The sequence below is a fragment of the Phodopus roborovskii genome, unplaced genomic scaffold, assembly GCF_943737965.1.
Source record: "Phodopus roborovskii unplaced genomic scaffold, PHOROB, whole genome shotgun sequence".
Classification (NCBI taxonomy): domain Eukaryota; kingdom Metazoa; phylum Chordata; class Mammalia; order Rodentia; family Cricetidae; genus Phodopus; species Phodopus roborovskii.
Genome location: NW_026125052.1, coordinates 20,605,141 through 20,626,870, shown reverse-complemented (window position 1 = coordinate 20,626,870; position 21,730 = coordinate 20,605,141). Strand labels below are relative to the sequence as shown.

The following is a 21,730-nucleotide window of genomic DNA, read 5'->3' as shown; positions in this document are numbered from 1 at the left end:
CTGAATTATTGAATTTTTAGTAATAACTATAAAAGAATAAAATATATAATCCCAGGAGAGTTTTAGACTTAGTTCATGTTCTCGTCCTATACTTTGAATGTGTCTATTGAGAAAGAAAAGAAAGAAACTGAGGGGGTAATTTCCATAATCCTATTTAATGAAGTTTCTTTCTGTAAATTTAAGTGGAGTTCTGGATTTTATAGTACAAAAGAAGATAAATTAAAAAATAAAATCTAATCTTTAAGAAAAAAAGATCAAGATATATTTTTTTTTCCACCACACAAAGGAAAAGGATCTGGAAAAAGAAACTTAACTAGAAAAATTGTGTTCCTGTCCCTTAGCCAGTCTCTCTTTTTTGTAAACAAGGATAAACCAAGGTAAGTGGAAACCAAGGGTGAAGGAGGTGGTGGCAACTTAGAAAAAGAGCCAGCTGTGGAACCCAGAAAGTTTTAAAAGAAGAACATGGAGAACAAATTAGGGACTGAAAATAACTCAGGGGCCCAAGAGGTTAGGAAATAACACCGGTAGAACTCAGATATGTACTAAGTAATGTTCATTTCTTACTAGATAAACTTTAATAATAGCAGTAATAACAGTAAATTTCCAATTAATATTTTGTAACTTGTATTTTTTTGGGAGTAGCATTACCTCAGCATATGTTCTACCACCAAATTATACCCCAGCCCTACTTAAAACTTTTAAACTGTGTAAATGTACATTCCATTTGGTCATCAATACAACACTCTAAGCAGGACTGGTGTTTCTATCCTGACTGCACATATGAAGAAGTAATGCTAGGTAAAATTAGGCATCTTGCCCAGGTTACTAGAAAGCAAGGGCCTTTCAGGTAACTATTTGGCATCTCAACCACTTACTAACATTGTAGCAATTATTTTGTTGATAATGCCTTGCTTCCTGCACCAGATTGTATGTTTCTAGAGGGTAGCTACTGTACTTTCAGCGTTTTATTTTTGTATTTAAATTTAAAAATTTTGCACCAAGTAGCTGGAAAGATGACTCAGTAGTTAAGAACACTGCCTGCCCTTTCAGAGAATCTAGGTTCCAGCACCTAGATTTATAGTATATGGTAGCTTATTATGTCCAGAACTCCAGTCACAGGAGACCTGACACCCTCTCTTCTAGCCTCCATGGGTACCAGGCACATACATGAAATACAGACATACATGAAGGTGAAATATCAATACACACAAAAATAAATCTTATAAAAACAACAACAACCGAACAACTTAGTTATCAACTCTATAATTCACTTGAGAAAAGGAGAAAACAAGTGGGAGGACACAGACTAATGCCCTACTACCATTTTTCCAAATCACAGAGAAACAGGAGCAGTGAACTCTATTTCTGGCTGTGCTGCTCTGGCAGTTTTGGAGGATGCTGAAAATGTTAACAAGATGCAGAAAATAAATGTGCTCATTCCCCACTGCAATTTTTATAGTACTTGTACTAAAAAATATTTCTACCTAGGGTATAAATATATATGCTACCTGGGCAAACATTTAAGTAAAGAAATGATTTACTTTGAAAAAAAGAAGTATATGATGACATATTTTAGAGATACATAAGTGAAGTTCTAAAGTATAGAACTTATGTTTGCATGTCAGTACTGGTATAATGTTTACACAGTTCCTAATATTATATTATATTCAGGTATTTTAAGTCTTGGTAATGGCTTTTTATTTTTGTTAGAGAAACAAGTAGAAGAAACCAATTAGACTTCCTTTTTAAGGCTATTGCCAAAAACAAACAAACAAACAAACAAACAAACAAAAAACCCTTTGAACTTTCAGCTTTTGAGAAGGCAACCTTCTCAATAATATTCCAGGATTTCAACATGTCATTTATTGACATGAATCTTTCCCAGTTCTCAGATACTCTAGATAACAATTTCACTAATTTAGACTAGTTAGCAAATGTGGTGGTTTAAAAGAAAATCACCCTGAAAAGAAGTAACACTATTAGGAGGTGTGGTCTTGTTGGAGGAAGTATGTCACTGTGGGGGCGGGCTTTGAGGTCTCTTTTGCTGAAGCTTCCTTCATTGTGACTGTCAGCTAACTTCCTGTTGTCTTTGAGTCAAAATGAAGGACTTTCAACTCTGGCACTACAGCTGCCTACACACCATGATGTTCCCTGCTATGATAATAATGGACTGAACTTCTGAAACTGTGAGCCCCTTCAATTAAATGTTTTTATTTATAAGAGTTGCCATGGTCATGATGTCTCTTCATTGCAATAAAAACATAAGACAGAAGTTGGTACCAGGACCGGGTTATTTCTGTCATAGGCCTGACCATGCTTCTGTTTGAAGTAATTTGGACTTTCCTTAAAGGGTCATTCTAGCAGGAACATGCTAGGCAATGGTGCTGATAATGATTTGAAATGTTGGGAGCTGGCTTGAGAGGTTTTAGAGAAGAATTTTAATATGTTGCCTAGAAATCATTCTTGTGATATTTTGGTGAAGAGTGGCTGCCTTTTGCCCTAGTCTGAAGAGTCTGCCCGAGGCTAAAGTGAAGAATTTTGAATTAAGTCTGTTGACAGAAGAAATCTCAAAAGAGCCTTGTATAGACTTTGTTGTGAGGTATTAGTGGCAACTCTAATACTTGACTTATTTATCTGCTGGTGGACATACAGGCTGGTTCTATCCTGGTTATTGAAAATAGTGCTATAACATAACAAGGATGTATAAGTATTTCTATGGCATGATGACAGACTCTTTTGGGAATCTAGGAACACTGTAACTCTATCAGATGGTAGCTGTATTTTTAGTTTTTGAGGATATTCCATAATGATTTCTATAGAGCTTACTTGTATTTTTAAAATTAAACACAGAAGTATGGCTAAGTTGGTTTTACTGGCTCAGAATCAATATACACAGAAAGAATTAAACAACACATGAAATATCAAAAAATTTCTTTGAATAGCTATCACCACTTAAAATTTCAAACATTTTTGTTTATTGATGCTGCTTGAATATTTGGGAAACTTTTAAATAATTCTAACTACCTACCTATCTGATGAGTTGTTATTGCCTAAGTAGGTAGCATGTGTCAAGATTTGGTGATGCAAAGGACAAATCACAAATACTTAACCTCAGAAAGGCAATTCTGCAGCAAAGAGACCATATATGGAAAGAAAAATCACAAAATAAAATGGTATTTACAGCAACATGCCAATATGTGCAATATTTGACTAGTCTATGGTGGAAACTGAAGTAATTTGGAGTTATCATATTGAGTGAAGCAACAGAGAATGCAATGACCTTAAATACCGCCACTAACAGTTGCACAAAGTTCAATGCTTTCATGATAACAGGCCAGATAGATTGGCATTTTATAAATTAAACATCTGTATGTGCGACATTTCTAAAAGTTAAGTTAGAAAGGAAACATTACCCTCTCCCAAGGAAAAATTTACATAGTCCTTTCCACTATTCCTAATACATCATTAAGCCTACTTTTTCTATACTTAGTTATTTGTCAGTAAAACAAACAATAGTGGGGAAAAGTTCCAAAAGAGTAAGACTGTCTCCATTTTCTTTCTTTGATGTAGAATAAAGTACCATCTCAGAATAAAAACTGCTCACATAGCATGTCTGTGTACATTACTGTTTGTGGAAGGGAGGCATGGAGATGCAAGAATTGCACAGTCTTACAAACAGGTTTGTTATGAATAAAATTACCTCTGTACTTTGAGACAGATCCACTGAGATCTAATTTACATACCATAAAATACACCCACTATAATATAAAATAAATGGTGAGTAAATTTATAGACTGATACAATTATCATCATAATTCAGTTTTAGAACATTTCTTCTAACCTACACAATTCTTTTGTGCCCACCTATAGTTAATCACTCTTTATCTAGTCTTAGCAAACTATTAATTTACTTTGATCTCTATAAATTCACCTTTTCTAGAATTTCCTATAACTAGGACCAAACATTATATCATTTCTGTGTCTAGCTTCTTTTACTTAGCTCATTTTTGAGGTCAATTTATTAGCAGCATATTTAGTTTTCTTGCTAAATAACATTCCATGGTACAGAGATATCATATTTTGTATAGTAATTTAACCTTGATGTATATTTGGGTTATTTTTGCTATTATGAATAATGTTGTTTGTTATTAACATAACCTTTTCATTTGAGTTTACTTCATGTTTATTTATATTTATTCAGACTTCATGTTTATTCAATCCCCATGTAGTATTGAGGCTTGAACCTAGGGTCTCAAACGTGCTAGACAATTTTGCTATCATTAAGTTAAAAATGTTTGAGTTCACTCTGTTGCAAAAGCAGGCTTCTCAACTACAGCCTCCTGAGTAGCTGGAATTACAGGTTTGCACCATTAGTCTGGTTGTGGGTTCTTTCTTCCTTTTCTTTGTGTGTGTGTGTGTTTTTAATCTATTGTTCGAGAATTTAGTAGAGGTACTGAACATGCTTTGCTCAAATCCATTCCTGGGTTTCTTCAAATCTTCCCATACTCTGCTACTCTACCATCCCACCACACATAATCTTTTTTTTTTTTTTTAAACCGAGTCCGCTTAGGGCTGCTAGTATATGCACAGTATGGGTGTAGGACTACTCATCAGCACATGTGCAACCTACCAGGGGCTTCGTCCTTGAAAAAAACCTCACTTTTCCTCCCCTATAACTATCAACTGTGAATAGCTTCAAAGCTATGGGTTTGACTCTGTGAACCCCTCCCTGATGCACGCTGAAAAAATTGGATGGCTTGACCTTGTTACTTTTTGGGTCAGAGTTTCACTCTGTAGCTTAAGCTGGCCTTGAACTCATTATATAGCCCATAGTGGCCTCAAAGTCATGGAAATCCTCCTGCCCCAGCTTCCCAAATGATAGAATTACAGTCATGTGCTATGTCTCTGATCTGAGTTGATTCGTAAGAGTAAAATTGCTAGGGATGAGCATTGTGGGGCATACCTGTAATTCCAGTGTGAGGCAGAAGCAGGAAGATCATGAGTTCAAGTTCTTTCTTGGCTACATAACAAGTCCTACACTTGCCTTATCCACCCCCCCAAGAAAAAGAAAAAAAAAAAAAGAATAATTTTGTAAAAAACAGCCAAATTAGCTCTCTAGGTAACAATATCACTTTTACATTCCTATGAGTAATGTATGGTGCTATCTTGTCACATCTGGATTTTTTTCCCCCTTAAACTGCCATTTTTTAGCTCTGGAGTATGTGATTAATTTGTACTTCCTAGTAATCAGTAGGGATAATGATAATAAGTATTTTCCATGGGATTATTAAGTTATTTACCTATTGCTTTTATGGTGAAACAGCTATTCAAATCTTGTATAATTTAAAATTGGGTTTGCATATTTCATTTTGTACAATATTAGATTATATTGATTTATTACTCTCCTCTATGACTAATTTTTCACATCCATCCATCCATCCATCCATCCATCCATCCATCCATCCATCCATCCAGTGTGTGTATGTTTATGGCACTGTGCATGTCATGGCATAAGTGTGGAGGTCAGAGGAAATGTTACAGAGTTCTTTCCTTACATCATGTGGATCCCAGGCTGTCAGGCTTGGCAGAAAGTTCCTTCCATTACCTATTGATCCATATTGCTAGCCCATAACTAAAATTTAATGACAGGTAAAAATTTTGAGTCATGTTCCTGAAAGCAATTTTAGAGTTATAGAATTTACTGTAATAGTTAGAACTGTAAGTTTTGAAGTCATACAGACCTGTCAGCCTTGGCTTTGCCTTTTATATCTAATGCTGGGTCACACATCTAACCTGTATGAACTAATGTCAACTTGACACAAGCTATAGTCATCTGAGAGGAGGAAACCTCAACTGAGAAAATGCCTTCATAAGATCAGGCTGTAGGTAAACCTGTAGAGCATTTCTTTAGTAAGTAATTGATGTGGGAAGGCCAAGGCAATTGTAGACAGGACTACCGGTGGTTGGTGGTCCTGGATTCTATAAGGAAGCATGATGAGCAAGCCAAGAGAAGCAATTTAGTAAGCAGCCATCCTGGGTGGTCTCTGCATCAGCTCCTGCTCCAGGGTCCTGCTCACTTTGAGGTTCTTCCTTGGCTTCCCTCAGTGAACAGTGACTCTGGATACCTAAGCCAAGTAAACCCTTTCCTCTCCAAGTTGTTTTTAGTCATGATGTTCAATCACAGCAACAGTAACCCTAACTAAGACATCCTGGGAGCAATTACTTTTTAATCTCAGTTTCCTAAGACTAAGAAGAAATCTATTTTTATGGTAGTAGAGTATACATAGTTATTGTACAGCCAGACTGAACCACTCTATGCTTATCTTCACAGATGCTTGGAAACCTGGTACTGGCTACTGACCAAAACAAAGGGAAGTGGGATAAGTAATGTGCTGTTTAAAGTTTGAAACTTTTTTTTTTTTTTTTTGAGCCTGGGTTTCTCTGTTGCTTTGGAGCCTGTTCTGGAACTCATTTTGTAGATCAGGCTGGCCTCGAATTCACAGAGATCCACCTGCCTCTGCCTCCAGAGTAGTGCTGGGATTAAAGGCATATGCCAACACCTCCTGGCTTGTATATTTCACACATACACAAACACACATACCACAGTAACATATACTTTGACAGGCAACATTAAAATCTAAGAAGTTATATAAATAGAATACCTACAATGAGAAGGGATTGAGGGTAAAGGGAAAGTAACAAACTGAGAAAAGCTTTACACAGACTAATCTGCATATACTAAGGAACATTACTAATTAAACTCTGTACTGTACTTGCAACCCAGGAAGATAAAACAAATAATTTTGTCTAAGGATAAATGAGAATTTACATGTACAGTGATGAGGGGAATACTCTCTAGCCTTAAATTATGGAAATAATCATTCTCCATTTATTTTTTATCCCTAAGTGCTTACTCATGGTTGGTTAACAGCCAAAATTTCTGGAGTCTAGAGAGAAATCTAGCGGTTAACTCCATGGCTCATTGGGTAAAAGACATTTGCCATACAAGCTCAGCACCCTGAGTGCAATCCCTGGAACCCATGTCAAGGTGGAAGTAGAAAACTGATCCCACATGTGTGCCATGGCATCATGTTCTGTCCTTAGTCATTAGTATATAAGCACATGTGTGCACACAGAAACACCAAATAACTAAAACATTACAGGGACTTTTTATTTTTCTTTATTTCCCCCCATGCCCTGAAATAGGGTCTTGTTGTGTAGCCCTTGCTTGCCTAGACCTTCAGTCTTTCTGCCTCACCCTCCTGAATACTGGACTTTTTAGATGTGTAATGCTTGTTCATTTCTTTTCCTGTAAAAGTTTATTATCATTGATTTGACAAAAATATTTAAAAATGCTTTGCTTATATAAAAGTATTTTGTTTTCTATGCTGTCAATAGAAAATTTTCTTTTAACTTGTATTTAATGTTCTTAATTACAGTTTTCATTTGCATATATCTGTAGAACCCCATGTTCCTAAAGCATACTATGAAGAACCAATCGTACTGTAATCACCTTCTGTATTCTGTAGGAGCTTGTCATCTGGCTGTAACAGACGCATTCCCAACTCAGTAATGACAGACAAAAGGAATGTTCACTCTTGCTCAAAGGAATCAGTCCTGAAGCAATTACTCTAGCTCTTGATTTAATCATATTTTTGAAGGAATCTTTATTTTTCTTTTTTCCTCACACACTCAAATCTTGACTATATTCCAAGAAGATATGGAGATTTAAATCTTTTCCTAAAATAGGAATGTGCTGTAACACGACACAGGAACACATCATGTATTGCAAATGTCTTCTTGAATATTGCAAAATCCAGCTCTGGTTACATTTTTGTGAATTCTTCCTTTGTCAATGACTGTTTTCTAAGCTTCTGTACTTTCTCCCTTGAAGCATCAGAATCAGGTCTTTATAGTGCTGGCAGGATGATGCAACTTGCAGTCTATACACTGTCAGTGAAGGAATCATGAAACCACATTGCTCAGTGGAAAATTCACTTTAGCAATTTGGCAATGACCTCTCAGTATGATCGGTGACTTTTAGTTAAATTCTTTTGAGATCAGAAGTGTGAAGATTCACATTTATTGTTTTAAGTCTGGGGTCTTGCAGGGGCTGTTGTCCAGACTTTCCTGCACATGGATGCTCTAAGGCAACTCCCAGTCTTACTGTCTATATTTTAGACTTCCTCCTTATTTTATGTAATGTTGGCTCTAGACTATGACATTTTCATTGTCTGGTTGTCAGGTAGAAAAGAAATACACAGAAAACCCACTTACATTTAGGAACAAAGCCCAACTTCCTTAAGTAGGCAGTTTCTCTTCTCAAAGTATAAACAAAGCTTTATACTTCAGTTCTTATTGGAAGAACGTATCTCAAACTATTTGTTAAAATATACTTAATAGTGCAATAATGACACTAAGATGTTGCAAATGGGTCCTCAAACAGAGATCATGTTGTGCAGGAAAGCAAGGACTTAAGATCATGCAGGTCTCACTGTTTAAACATCCAGGCAGCATGGTCCATCCTCTAAACGAGCAAATTGGGATTCATCTCCTGATCCTCACTGATGTGTACAATTCCAGCACATTGAGATGTTCTGAATGTCAGTGTTCTCAGGGTATTTGCAGGGATGGTTATGTGCTAACAGGTAGAGGGTCCACATTCATTGTCCATGTGGCTACTAGGTCTCATGGTTCTCAGCTTTTCTCCCTGTCTAGGATCCCTTTTAACTAGAGAGGAGTGTCAGCAAAATGTCGCAGATGACAAAGGCAAAGATCCGGAAACACAACAAACAGGACTCAATAAAATGATGAGTTTGGGACTAGGCCAAATATATATATATATTTGGCCTAATATATATATATATATATATATATATATATATATATATATATATTTACACACACACACTTATTGTGTGTGTGTGTGTGTCTTTAATCACAGCACTTGGGATAGAGAGGCAGATGGATCTCTGTGAGTTCAAGGCCACCCTGGGCTACATGAGGTGAATTAGTCTAAAAGAGTAACAGAACTCATGCCTTTATTTCCAGCACTAGAGAAGTATACAAGGAAGAAGCAAAGGGTCTCTCTCAGGGGAGATATAGTTTCCAGTCACAGTGAGGATAGGATCTCCATTTCAGCTTTGGTAGAGGTAAGAGCTACTGGCTGGCTGCTTTGCTTCTCTGATCTTCAGCTTGAAACCTAATATCTGTCTCTGAGTTCTTATTATTTGTGTTACAGATCAGCACTGGATTATATATGTGCACTGTTACATCTGATTAAAAACAAACAAACAAAAACTAGCCAACATGGGAGTTGGAGTCTTGAATGAAGATCCTCACATTTACAGCTCTACTTTTCACATCTTCTCAGCCCTGCCTTTTGTGTGTGAGTGTGGAGATAAGTCTCTTACTGGCCTGGAAATTACCAAGCAGGCTAGGCTAGCCAGCTAAGGAAAGCCCAGGGATCACCATCTCTGCTTTCCCAGCATTGGCATTACTTGTATGCGCCATCAAGCCTGTTTGTTTTTGTTTTTAAAATGTGAGTTCTGAGTATCAAACTGTTGTCCTCACAAGCATTCTACTGACTGAGCCATCTCTTCAGTCCTATTGAACTTACTGAGACTTTTACTCGAAATACTCTCATTTGTTGGTTTTCTTCCTCCCCTTTAGAATCTTTTTGCTGTTTTTCCACTTAGTTACTGAGTTTGTTGTCCTGGTCTTCTATGGACTTTTACTTCACTCATTTCTTTTAATCTTCTTTGAGGTTACTGATTATTTTTAGAATGACATTTGTGCATTCTTTGGCATTTCAACCATCAAATATCTTCATATTAGGTTTCTGAAAAGTTGTGAACTTTAGGAGTGAATCTGCCTTGTCTTTTCAGATTTCTTGTGTTTCTGTTGACACCTGTGCACTAATTTGCATGGGTATTCTTCTGATCTTATATGGGTCTTCTTAGTGAGCATCTTTTGTTTGAGGCACCCAAACCACTCAAGAGGGCAAAACAGGCTGCTCCAATGGCAGCACCACCCAAACAAACACAGAGGGAAACAATGTAAACAATCAATTAAAGACAACTATTGCACAATGAGTGACCATGGAAAGTGGCAAGAAATAATGGAGCATAAATTATGCTTTAAAAATTAATAAAATAAAGGAGGGGAAAGAGAAAAAAAGAAGTTAAAGAAAAGGAATGTTGTAGAATATTATGATAACATGCATTACTTTTGTTTATGCTCTGGAACATTTGTTTAATGATGCAAAGATGTGTTTGATTAAATAAAAGTCAACTGGAGGTCAGGAGGCTGTGATAGCAATGAGCTGACAGGAAGTGTTAAGGAGGAGCCAGGTGGAGAAGGGTTTTTAAGGAGGGGTGAGGAGCTTCTGGAAATACTTGCTGTTCAGCTCTCTGAAGGGCAGAATCCCACCTGAACCTCTGAATCTACAGTTCTTTGAAGGGTCAGAGATTTAGGTAAATTCTCTTGTAGGTATGGAAGAATTGGTGTCTGACGGAACAGAATTCCCTCAGGTTGTGGCTCATGCGGTCTAGCCACTGCTAATAGTATCTGAGTTTCAGTTGCTGATTCGGATAGCCTTGGCACAAAAGGCTGAAATGACTTACAAAGAGAAGAGTTGGTCCCCAACATGGGGTGCCATTTTGTTGTGTGATTTTTAGTAGTTACTCTCTTGGCTTTTTGAGGGACTCACCACTAAGCTCCCAAATAAATCACTCACAGAGGCCTAATTAGCTTGTTTCTTGCTAGCTTTTCTTAAATCATTTCAACTACCTTTTGCCTCTGGGCTTTTATCTCTCCTGTAAATCTTACTTTCACTCTTACTCCATGGCTGGTGGGGTGGCTGGCCCCTAATGTCCTCTCCCCTTGTTCCCTCCTTGTTCCTTTCTTCCTCATTTCTTTCTATTTATGTGCTCTGCCTGCCAGCCCCGCTTATTCTTGTTCCTGCCTCGATATTGGCCATTCAGTTCTTAGACCATCAGGTGTTTTAGACAGGCAAAGAATCACAGCTTCACAGAGTTGGAGAAATAAAGAAATATATATATATATATATATATATATAAAGTTATAGAAAAGAGGAATAAGAACTCAAAAGATTCCAAAATATAAAGTAAAAGTAGTATTTAAATATGGCAATAAGAAAACCAGGGGGAAAGAGGCAAAGAATTGGAAGGGCTTCTATTGCTCTACTGTTAGAATTCTCTGGATATGAGCTGGGTTACAGCTGTAGTCTATTAAGAGTGCCTCTCTGTTCCCACTGCTTGTCCAGTGTAGGGGGTTGAGGGCCAGAATGTCAAGGACATCTTATCGGTGTGAGCACTATGTTCACTCTAGAAGATTTCTTTCTTTGGATACTGGGAGTTGATTCTAGACAAAAATCCAGTTTAAGCCGACTTTGGGTCTGAGACCCAAAAGTGGAAGATGTCAAAGCCATGAGGTGGGCTGGAGAGGGTGGAAGACAAACGAAGCACTGAGTTGTGCTCTGGAGAGGAAAGGGTAAAGCATTTACTCTCCCTCCTATAGATTCACACTTTTGGGCTGTGTTCAGCAGTAAACCACCTTGTAGGTGGGGACTTGGAGTGATCACTGGACCTAGGCTCAGAGCTCCACGTCTCCATAATAACCCGCAGCATTTGTTTTTGTTTTTGTTTTGTTTTTTCCTTGTCATAAGAACACATTGGTCTAAGGTCCCAGATTCATAAGCAACAGAACAACTTATTCTACTTTGTTAAGGGCAGAAGTCAGGGTGTCCTATTGGTAAGAAAAACCAGGTCATCAAAGAACCAATGCACTCATGAAACAAAGAGATCCCAGGACAACACAAATTGCAGATCTTTAGCCATTCAATCTTAATCTCCTTTCTTTGTTTTCACAAAATTCTACTACACCAGTGAAGAATGAACTTTTCTGGACAATTACTGTGACAGCAGAGATGTAAGAATGGGAGTTCACAGAAACCAGTGTATAGAACATTCTATATCTTGTCAAGTAAGGCCTGAAAAAAAGTGATTAAATAGAAATGATTGTTTCTCATTCTGTTGACCTTTATCCATTCACCATTTTAAAAAGGACAATGTTACGAGTATGTTTTTTTCACTGGCCTGGTCCCAGAGCTGCACCAGCCCCAAATAACACACAGAGACACTGTATTAGATATAAAGCTGTTGGCCAGTTACTAGTTACTTATTAGGTAGCTATCTTAAATATTAACCCATTTCTAATAATCTAAGTATTTCCACATGGTCTTATCTTACCGGAGAGAGGGCCTGGAGTTTTACCCTGTTGGTCCTACATCTTTAATCTCCTCCCTACTTCTTCCTCTGTCCACCTAGTCTCCTAATCCCGCCTATCTTGCTTTCCTATTGAGCAACAGTGTTTTATTCATTAACCAATAAGAGAAACACATTTACAGAATGACATCTTCCATCATCTCCCCTTTTCTGTCTAAAATAAAAAGAAGGGTTTTAACTCTAACATAGTGAAATATATAACAAAATAGTTATCAAATAAGAACCACAGTTAACAATATTTTACAGGGCAAGTTTACATATGTATGTATACATATACATATACATCCCCAAATATACCTCTGAAAATCTTAAGCTTGCATTTAAAAGGAATGAAAAGATAACAAACTGATTATTATAAAAAGAAACTCACCAATGATGCCACTGTCCCTGCTTTCCAGGGTGGAGGTGGGGCTGGTGACGGCCCCATAGCTGCAGTCCTTGGCAGCTGTGTTTGCACTGACTGGTGGGAGCGTAGAGCAGGGGCTGCTGGCTGGTGGAGAGGCGGTGCTGCTAGTGAGAGTGGAGCAGGGACTTATCCGCTGTGTCATTGCTGAGGTCTGAAAAGTCGTCAGTACAAGGTCAGATCAACTAATCAGCTGTTAAAATGTATCTCAAGGCCAAATAATAACGGTAAAAAAAACAATCAACAAATATCCATGTAGCCTTTACAGCTGACACACTGACTTTATTTTTGCTTTCCAGGATAAGATCCCATGGTCTACAATTAAGATAAAACTTGACCACTTCATATGAACAGAGGCTTGTGGCTAGTTGTGGCTAGTTTTTCTGCTTTAGGAATTACCAGTGGCATTTCTGTTCACTAGCAGAAATGGCTTTTTAAGCACAAAGTGCTATTTCCAATCAACAAAAATTTCCAGAAGGCTTGGAACCTTGTCTGGTTAAAAACCTTCTTTGGCTAGATAAAGGGAAACTCTGCAGCTGAGGAAAATTTAAAAATTTCTTAATGACTTTTTGATACACAGGGCAAAATACCTTATTGTATAAGCTTCTCTAGTAACACAGAGTAAATGATGTTTATTTAACTAAAAAAAAAATCATTCCTTGTAATAAGAGATTAATGTGTGAAGAAACGTCTACATCTTGAATAACGCTTATGCCTGAGATGACCATCTCCCTAGGTCTCCGGAGGGTGATGACTCTGAACTACTGATTCACTTGCCTCCACCTCCCAGGTTCTCCTATTGCATGAGTGCACCATTATGCCCAGTTCTCCTTGGTAAGATTTTAATATGAAGGAACTAAAAATTACCAAAATGCTGATAGCAATATATCCTGGTTTGTCCAACTAATGAGAGATCCAATTTTTTTCTTCAGCTCTTTCTACCTTGCCAAAATTACTGATGTAGTGAATAAAAGTCCTTTTTTGTCAAGCAGTAATTTTATCCTAGTTATATACGTCATAAGTGATCAAAGGTGAAATTACTTGAAGAAGCACTAATGATAAATTTTCCCATGTTTAAATATTAAATTTAAAAGAAGCCTTTCAACTTTGTACATACAGTCTCCATCAAGTCTCTTTGCTGAAACCAAGAATCTACATTTACTAACTAGAGAATGTGTTGATTAATAGCTGCATGAATATTACCAATCTTCAACTAATTTAATAAGGATTTGTGGATGCAATCCCCTCTGTTTAATTATCTATGTTCAATCTGTGTTAGATTTTAGTTTCTGTACTATACCTTGTCATAAAAGATACATTTGACTTAAACAAAAATAACAGTTTCATTACACTACAACCAAATAAATCCTTTCAATCATATCAGTGATATTAGGAACTGATCAATGAGGTAAATTTCTTCTATTATATAGTATTTCTCCAGAGAAAAGAGGAGTTTCAATTTCTTTGTAACTTTTGTCCTTTTAAAACATCACTATCGGTCATTAGAGCAATGGCTTTTAATTGGGAGTGCAGCAAAATGACTTATAGGCCATTAAAAAAAAAAAAAACAAAAAACAAAACAAAAAAAAAAACAAAACCCACCCCCCCCCAAAAAAAGCTCCAACAAAACTAACATATACTGTGCCCTTTAGCACCTCAACTTAAAAATTCAACACATTTTTTTTTTGAAGGCCAGATGTTCATTTCCCTTACATGTAGGATGGCTCACAAACACAACACAAAGGCTTCAGCACTGTGGGAGAGAGGGTCATCTCTGGCCTCCCTGGCAAGAGGATCTTGAGAAGGGAAGGAAGGAAGGAAGGAAGGAAGGAAGGAAAGAAGGAAGGAAGGAAGGAAGGAAGGAAGGAAGGAAGGAAGGAAGGTGATTTCACTCTCCTGCTCTTGCTGGGGCTTGAGGGACAGAGTATGTTAAACTCCTTCCACCTCTCACCCAGGAAGCCACCTTGGTGACACATGCCATTCTAACCATTGTAGAAAATGGTAAAGGGACTAGCCTACTCCCAACCATTATAGAAAGGTCAATACACAATTTTACCCTTCGTGCATTAGCTCATATAGCTTATGGACCAATGGAATGAACTGCACTCCATATTTTATGTTGTATATATCTACATTTGTCATACACTAAAAAAAAGTTTTACTTTGGTATGAATCCATTGTTAACAACCAATTTTTGTTTGTACACAAGATTCTCATTCTGATCTTTGTCAATAGGCAGTATATCACATATATAACATAGTCCATGTGAAGGTGAACCCCAAACATGATTTTTATGTTATTTTCTACAAAGTAAAGCAAGTGTCATAGAACATGCTTTAATAGCCTTAAATATAAAAGCAAAAGTCATAAATTGTTTAGAAACTCAAAAACTGTTCAAGGTGTAAGAATTAAAAGATGGCCTTACATTTATATATGAAGACTAGTGACAAGATACAGATATTATTTTCCTTGCTGCAGGCCAAATGAATATCTAATTAAGTTACTCCAATTCTACAAGCTTTTAGCAGTTTTCCAATCTGTCCTCAACATTCTCCAGAGGGAGCAAATGAAGTTTACAATCTGGACCACAAATACAGGCAAGTGGCCGGTGAGATGGCACAGTGGAAACATTTTGGTGCAGGCCGGATGCCTTCAGTCTGGTCCCTGGAACTCAGGTGATGGAAAGAGAGAATTGGCTCCATATAAGTTGTCCTCTGACTTCTCTACACATTCATGCCTATACATGTGCTACTCCACACATGTACTTTTTATACATACACACATCATGCACACACATACATTTTTACAATCATAATACTTTAAAAATGCAGGCAAACTGAAGGTGAAACTTAACATTCATCCTAGCACCTTAGGGACTGGTGAAAGAAGAATGAAATGAGTTAATTATCACTTTCAGTAATTGTTCTTTTACAGAAAATGATCTATTTCAACCTGCCCATTAGATTCTGTCACCATATTACTAACCTGGGACACCTGTACTATAAAGTCTTCCTGAATGTAGTAGTCCAAGATGTATTTAGCTCAGAAGGAAGTTACCAAAGATCATGACCTCCTAGTTCTTAATAATCTGCCTAGACTACAAGTTCTGGTGGACAACAGAGAAACTCCTGTGTTCCAAAACAGTTAAAAATATTATTTTTCAAGAAGCTATAATTGTCGTTATTGTTTACATTTATGTAATGCTTAACAGGTTTGTTTTGTTTGTTTTTGTTTTTTTGAGACAGGGTTTCTATGTAGCTTTGGAGGCTGTCCTGGAATTCACTCTGTAGACCAGGCTGGCCTTAAACTCACAGAGATCCGCCTGCCTCTGCCTCCAGAGTGCTGGGATTAAAGGTTACCACTACCTGGTAAGTTTTTAAATATTATTGTATATTTTCACTTATTTCTTACCCGCAGGCAAAACACCCATACAGACTTAATAAGAAGAAAAGAAAGAAATGTGGAGGTGGGGCCAGGGAGATGGCTCAGCAAGTAAAAACTCTTGCTGCCAAGCCTGATGGACCTGAGTTTGACTCCTGGGACCCACATGGTGAAAGGAGAGAATTGACTCCCACAAGTTGTCCTCTGAACTCTACAGATGTGCCACGGCACACTCCTGCCATAATACACAAATACATAATAATGAAATGAAATTACCAAAACTATGAAGGTAATGAAATAAAATCCTCTGAACCATAGTCTTACGCATTTTACATACTAATTATACTGTATATTTTTCTTTATATGGCACTTTCAGCTTATGAAGTATTATTGTTGCAATAATCCTGTTACCTTGTTGTCCTTCTTCTCTTTTTTGGTGGGAGGCTAAAAATTAATCCAGACCCTTTTGTTTGCTGGGCAAGCACTCTACCACTAGCTATTCCCAGCCTTAGGTTTTAGAGTTTTATTTGAAGATATGGTCTTACAAATATATTTAAAAGTAAGGCACAGTCAACATGCTTGTGACTTGATTTGAAGTCACAGTGACATGAAGAGTCTCAAAAGCATCTTTGAAGAAAAAAATGAAGTAGTTGGCTACAAGGAGGAGGGTATCATGACAGTGTTCATTAGGACAGTCACATGAGGTATTTGAGTTACCTCAGTGATAAAGCACTTGCCTAGCAAGCACAAGGTTCTAGGTTTGGTTCTCAGGACTGGGGTAGGTCAAGACATCTCTCCAGACTTGAATAAAATATTTTACTACAAGGCACTGAACTAGTTCGGTTTCTATTACTCAGATAAAGACTAAAGGTAACTTGAGAAAGACATTTATTTCAGAGTAGGAACCTGAAGGAAGGAACTCAAACAGATGCCATGGAGGAGTGCTGCTTACTGGTTTGTTCCTGCTAGCTTGCTCAGGTTGTTTCCTTATACAATCTCAGCCCACTAGCTCGAGGGTGGTACTATACACAGTAAGCTGGGCTCTCACATCACATCAGCCATTCATCAAGGAAATGCCCTATAGGCAATCTGACAAAGGCATTTCTCACTGAGATACCTCTTCCCAGGTAACTCTAACTTGTGTCAAGTTGGCAGAAAACATACTAAGACATTACCCAAAGGAAAGTTAACTGTAAAACATTTTAAAGATTTCTAAGATGGATACTCAGACCATTAGTTTCTCAGGTTTTAAACTTTTCTAATAAATGCATTCAAAACTAGTCTTTATTTATTTTTTCAGTAAACCCAGAGCTATATCGTATATGTTATACTCAGTTTTCGCATTGCAACAGTTTAAAATCTTTTCTAATTTCCTGGATTCAATGGCTGCCGAGAAGTATATTTTTCAATAGCTAAGCATTTGGAGGTGTTTAACGTTTAGCTGTCATTTTCTAAATTATTTTATAATTAATTCTCCTGTGGTAGAAGTAATTGGTAGTTTTAGAAACTGATTAAGAGCTGTCTAGGCCCAGCATATCATTAATCTGCCAATAATGCATATATACTTGGGAATAGTGTATACTCTAATTTCTCAGTGAAGAGTTAATCCCTCAATTCTGTCATTTGAGTATCTTGTTATTTAGTTATTCATTAGGTTTTTGTTTTTTAGCTTTTACACATATAAACAAACAAGAAATAGAGTGATTATAGAAAATTAAGTTATATTCTAGGCCTCAAAATGAATTCTAACAAATGATACTCTTTTCAGAGTGAGCATATACCCTCAGTATCTTTCTTTTCCTGCTATAAAATGCTAATTCACATTGTTTAGCCAAGTTGATAGAGCATAGCTTACCTGATTTTCATCTTGTACCTCCATGCTGTACTGGTCACCTGGCTGTACTTCCGGGACTTTCTCTCCAAGGAGGAAACCCAGACGAGTCATGAGTGTGTTTGCTGCCTCATCTACAGATGGAGGTGGGCCAAGTTCCTGTTCAACATCACCTGGAGCCAGAAGACAGTAAACATGAATCTTAAAATCAAAATGATCTAGTTTTATTACTGTTTTTATATTGTTTGTTTTTTTTTCTTTAGCTTTTACATTCTAAATTCAAAACTAATGCTCCAGTCTATGAGCTGAAATTTTAAACTTCTGTGTGGGTGGGTACATGTATGCTCATGTATGTAGAGGCCAGAGGTAAACCTCAGTTGCCATGTCTCGGGAGTCATCTACCTTATTTTTGAGATGGGGGTCTTTCACTGGTACTTGGGAAGGTTGACTAGGACGGTTTAGCCAGTTAGTCCTAGAGATCTACCTACCTGTCTCCTCCTCCCCTTTATTGGGGTTAGAGTCATGCGTCAGCACAACAGGTTTTCATGTGGCTGGGAGACTGAATTGCATCTCCTACTTGCATGTCAAGCACTTTAATAGCTGAGCCACCTCCCAAGCCTTTGATTTCCTTACTTTTAAAGATCGTAATTTTCATATACCATCTGCTGAGATTATCCTCAGTCTATCTGCAGGAAATAACTTAAGAAATGGTTCGGTAACACATGGAACAGAAAAAGGTTCCTGTTTTTTGGCCAGTAGCTTTAAAGCACAGTCTCACTCTTGGGATCTACATTTTAGCTACAACAGCTACTTCATTCAAATTTTTTTTGATCATTTTTCTTTTTAAAGAGTTTGTGTAAGTACTCCTTTTATACTTTGAAGTAATTTCAACCTTTGAGAAGTTTCAAAATAGTACAAAGAGCACCCCCCTTAGCCATATAAAAGTTACAAATTTCTTCTCACCAACCAAAGCTATGCATTTTTCTGTAATTATATTCTTTTGTGTAATTCATAAGCCAACACAGAAGTCAGGATCCTAGCCCTTCCCATTACTATGACCTTAACCCCAAGCTGAAGCCAAGCTTGAATCCTTGCTTGGTGTCCTGGTCTGGAGCAGAAGGAGGCATTTCATTTGGCTTTACACAACTCATTTTAAAACCCTGAAACAGTACTTTACTGTTAATTGCCATGACCTTAATTTTTACAAGGCTTACGGTCCAGATGTTTAGTACAATGTTCTTCAATTTACCTTCTAATTTAATACAGGTTATGCATAGTTTTGCTATGTTAACTTTGATCACTTTGCTATGCCAGTATCTCCCAGATTTTTCTATTTTAAAATACTTTCCCCTTTTGTAATTAATTAGTATTTTGATGGGAGGACTGGAATTATGTAAAATGTTCCATTTCTTAATATATTTTTATGGTGATTATATTAATTATGTGTGTGTGTGTGTATTATAATTCTTTGACCTAGTACATACACAATGTTGTGTAACCACAGTCACTACCCACTTTTAGAACTTTTCACTGTCCCCTAGAAATATAGCCCCATTAAACAGTGATTTTCCTGGTCTTCCCCCTACTGACTGCTAGTCTCCTTTCTTCCCTGGTGAAGTTGCCAATTCTGAGCACCCTGTGTAAATAGATTCATACAGTATTTTACTCTTTGGAGTATGGCTTATATCATTTAGCATAATGAGTTCAAGGTCCTCCATGTTGTAATATGTTTCAGGATGTTATTCCTTTTTAACAGAATAGTATTCATTCGTTCATCTGCTGTTGGGCATCTGGATAGTTGTTTTCAGGCTGAATAGTGGTGTATAAATATTTGTCTGACTCTTCTTCAATGAATTTTTGAGTATTAATGTTTCCTGGTTGGATTAATTACTATTATTGTTTTCAAATATTGTCCATCCATCTGTCCATCCACGCGTCCGTCCGTCTGTCCATTTACTGACTCCTATCTTACACAGACAGTAGGTTATAATTGGTTACTATCAGTATTTATTTAGTTTAAATTGTCCTAGATTTGGCTAGGGTAAGCAAGCCATTATGGCCTTTCAACATATTTTTTGCCATGTTTCAGTCTTATCTGGTATTTTTCTTGTCTCAGTTATGGAATTAGACAATCTCTTCAGAAATCTTTGTTCTTTTTAGAGAAAAGAGGTAGTTAGAATATCAACAGCCCTTTACTAGTCTGTTAATTGTTACTGGGATATCACTACCTTCAGGACCTCCTCAATGAACAGTTAGGTGGTATTCATATACACATATATTTGCAAAGTAGTATTTGTATGTACATATATGTGCAAATGTATGTACACATACACACTTCTCCATTTTTGTTTATAACCCCCCCCACACACACACACAGTTCTTAATGACATCTCTAATTTTAACGCAACACCTTAAGGTCAGTCCATAAGATATAATTCTCTTCCTAGAATATTAAGAAAATGGGCATCTGTCCTTAAGCCTGCTGTCCCTCCATGTAACACATTTCACTGCTATCTATGGTGACCCTTACACAAATGTTCTTACATTAGTTGCGCTCCTACCCTAAGCTAAGGAGTCTCACCACCACTTCATCCCCTACACGGAGACAAACTTCCTATACTGTAAATTTTACCCCAGTGAATATACAATTCCGTGGTTTTCAATTATTCATAGTTATACTGCCACCACCACAACCCAATAGAAAACTATGGCTAATTTTGGCCCTGAAATTTAAATCCCTAAAATTCCTGATCTCTGGCATCCATTTTAGCCCTCTTGCAAAGACTGTCACATTCCTTCCATACAATTACCTTTTGGGTTTCCCTTCTAGACAGAATGGCATTTCAATGGCTGCCAACTGTAAGAATTATCTTTTCCATTGAGAGATGATGAACAGAATTAGTTAGGGTCATCTGTTGCTGCCCCCACCAACTACCACCTTAGACTAGTCATTCCCAAAAAGATTAAGGAAAAAAAAAAAAAGACATTTAAAATTGAACCAGGGAGCTCAAAATGATCCACTATAAATGTGATATGGAAAAGTTCTTCATGATATATTTACATGGTTGTAAGTATTTTTCAGGTTTTAAGTTCAGATGTGCTTAATCTCACTTTGTTAAGAAGTCATATACAGATCCTTTTAGAATAATTTTTATGTTTTTTTTTAATCATAGCAAGCTTTAGCTACAGTGTCACATAGTTGTCACCAAGATACAAAAGCTTTTTATAATTTATGATAATCAGTATTAAACATTTAGACACTTTAAATGCTAAGAAAGGTTTTGATTTTTACCATTCAGTTTCCCATTTACCTTGACTTCCCTCTGAGGTGACAAACTGGATCATTAGACAAGGGATGCATGTACATTTTTATATACTAGTACTAAACTAAAGTTCCATCTGTGGAAAATCTACACATAACTATCATTGAATCTATGCCACAGGATCTATTTTCATTTCAATGGGTATCACAAATTTCTATAACAGAAATAATAGGTAAAATTATTTCTATACTGTGAATGTGTGTTTATGTAGTATTATACCCCCAAATGACTGAAGCTTGTTTACTGATTAAATAAAACGATAAGCTACTCTCCTTCAACTCATAATCAAACCCTTTTCTCTGCTATACATTAAATTAATTATCAGTTTTTATCATACATTATAGATCTCCTAACATTCAAGGGCTCCACTTAATTTTCTCCTAAAAAGTTATAATCACCAAATATTTTCTAAACATAAATTTTAGTGCTGGGTTTTATTGAATTTACAAAACATGGGAAGAGGTAAGGTTATAACCTATATGGG

General features: G+C 36.8%; 1 protein-coding gene across 15 annotated transcripts in view; it reads right to left on the bottom strand.

Moving 5' to 3' along the window:
* The window catches only part of Tanc2 (tetratricopeptide repeat, ankyrin repeat and coiled-coil containing 2), a 289,050-nt gene that overhangs the window by 114,454 nt on the left and 152,866 nt on the right, over nt 1-21,730 (bottom strand). For all 15 annotated transcript variants that reach the window (XM_051178779.1, XM_051178787.1, XM_051178795.1 and 12 more), the window contains 2 exons: nt 17,948-18,096; nt 12,679-12,865 (listed from right to left, as the gene is read on the bottom strand). In XM_051178779.1, the coding sequence (XP_051034736.1) occupies nt 12,679-12,865; nt 17,948-18,096 (336 nt within the window). The remainder of the gene's footprint in view (nt 1-12,678; nt 12,866-17,947; nt 18,097-21,730) is intronic.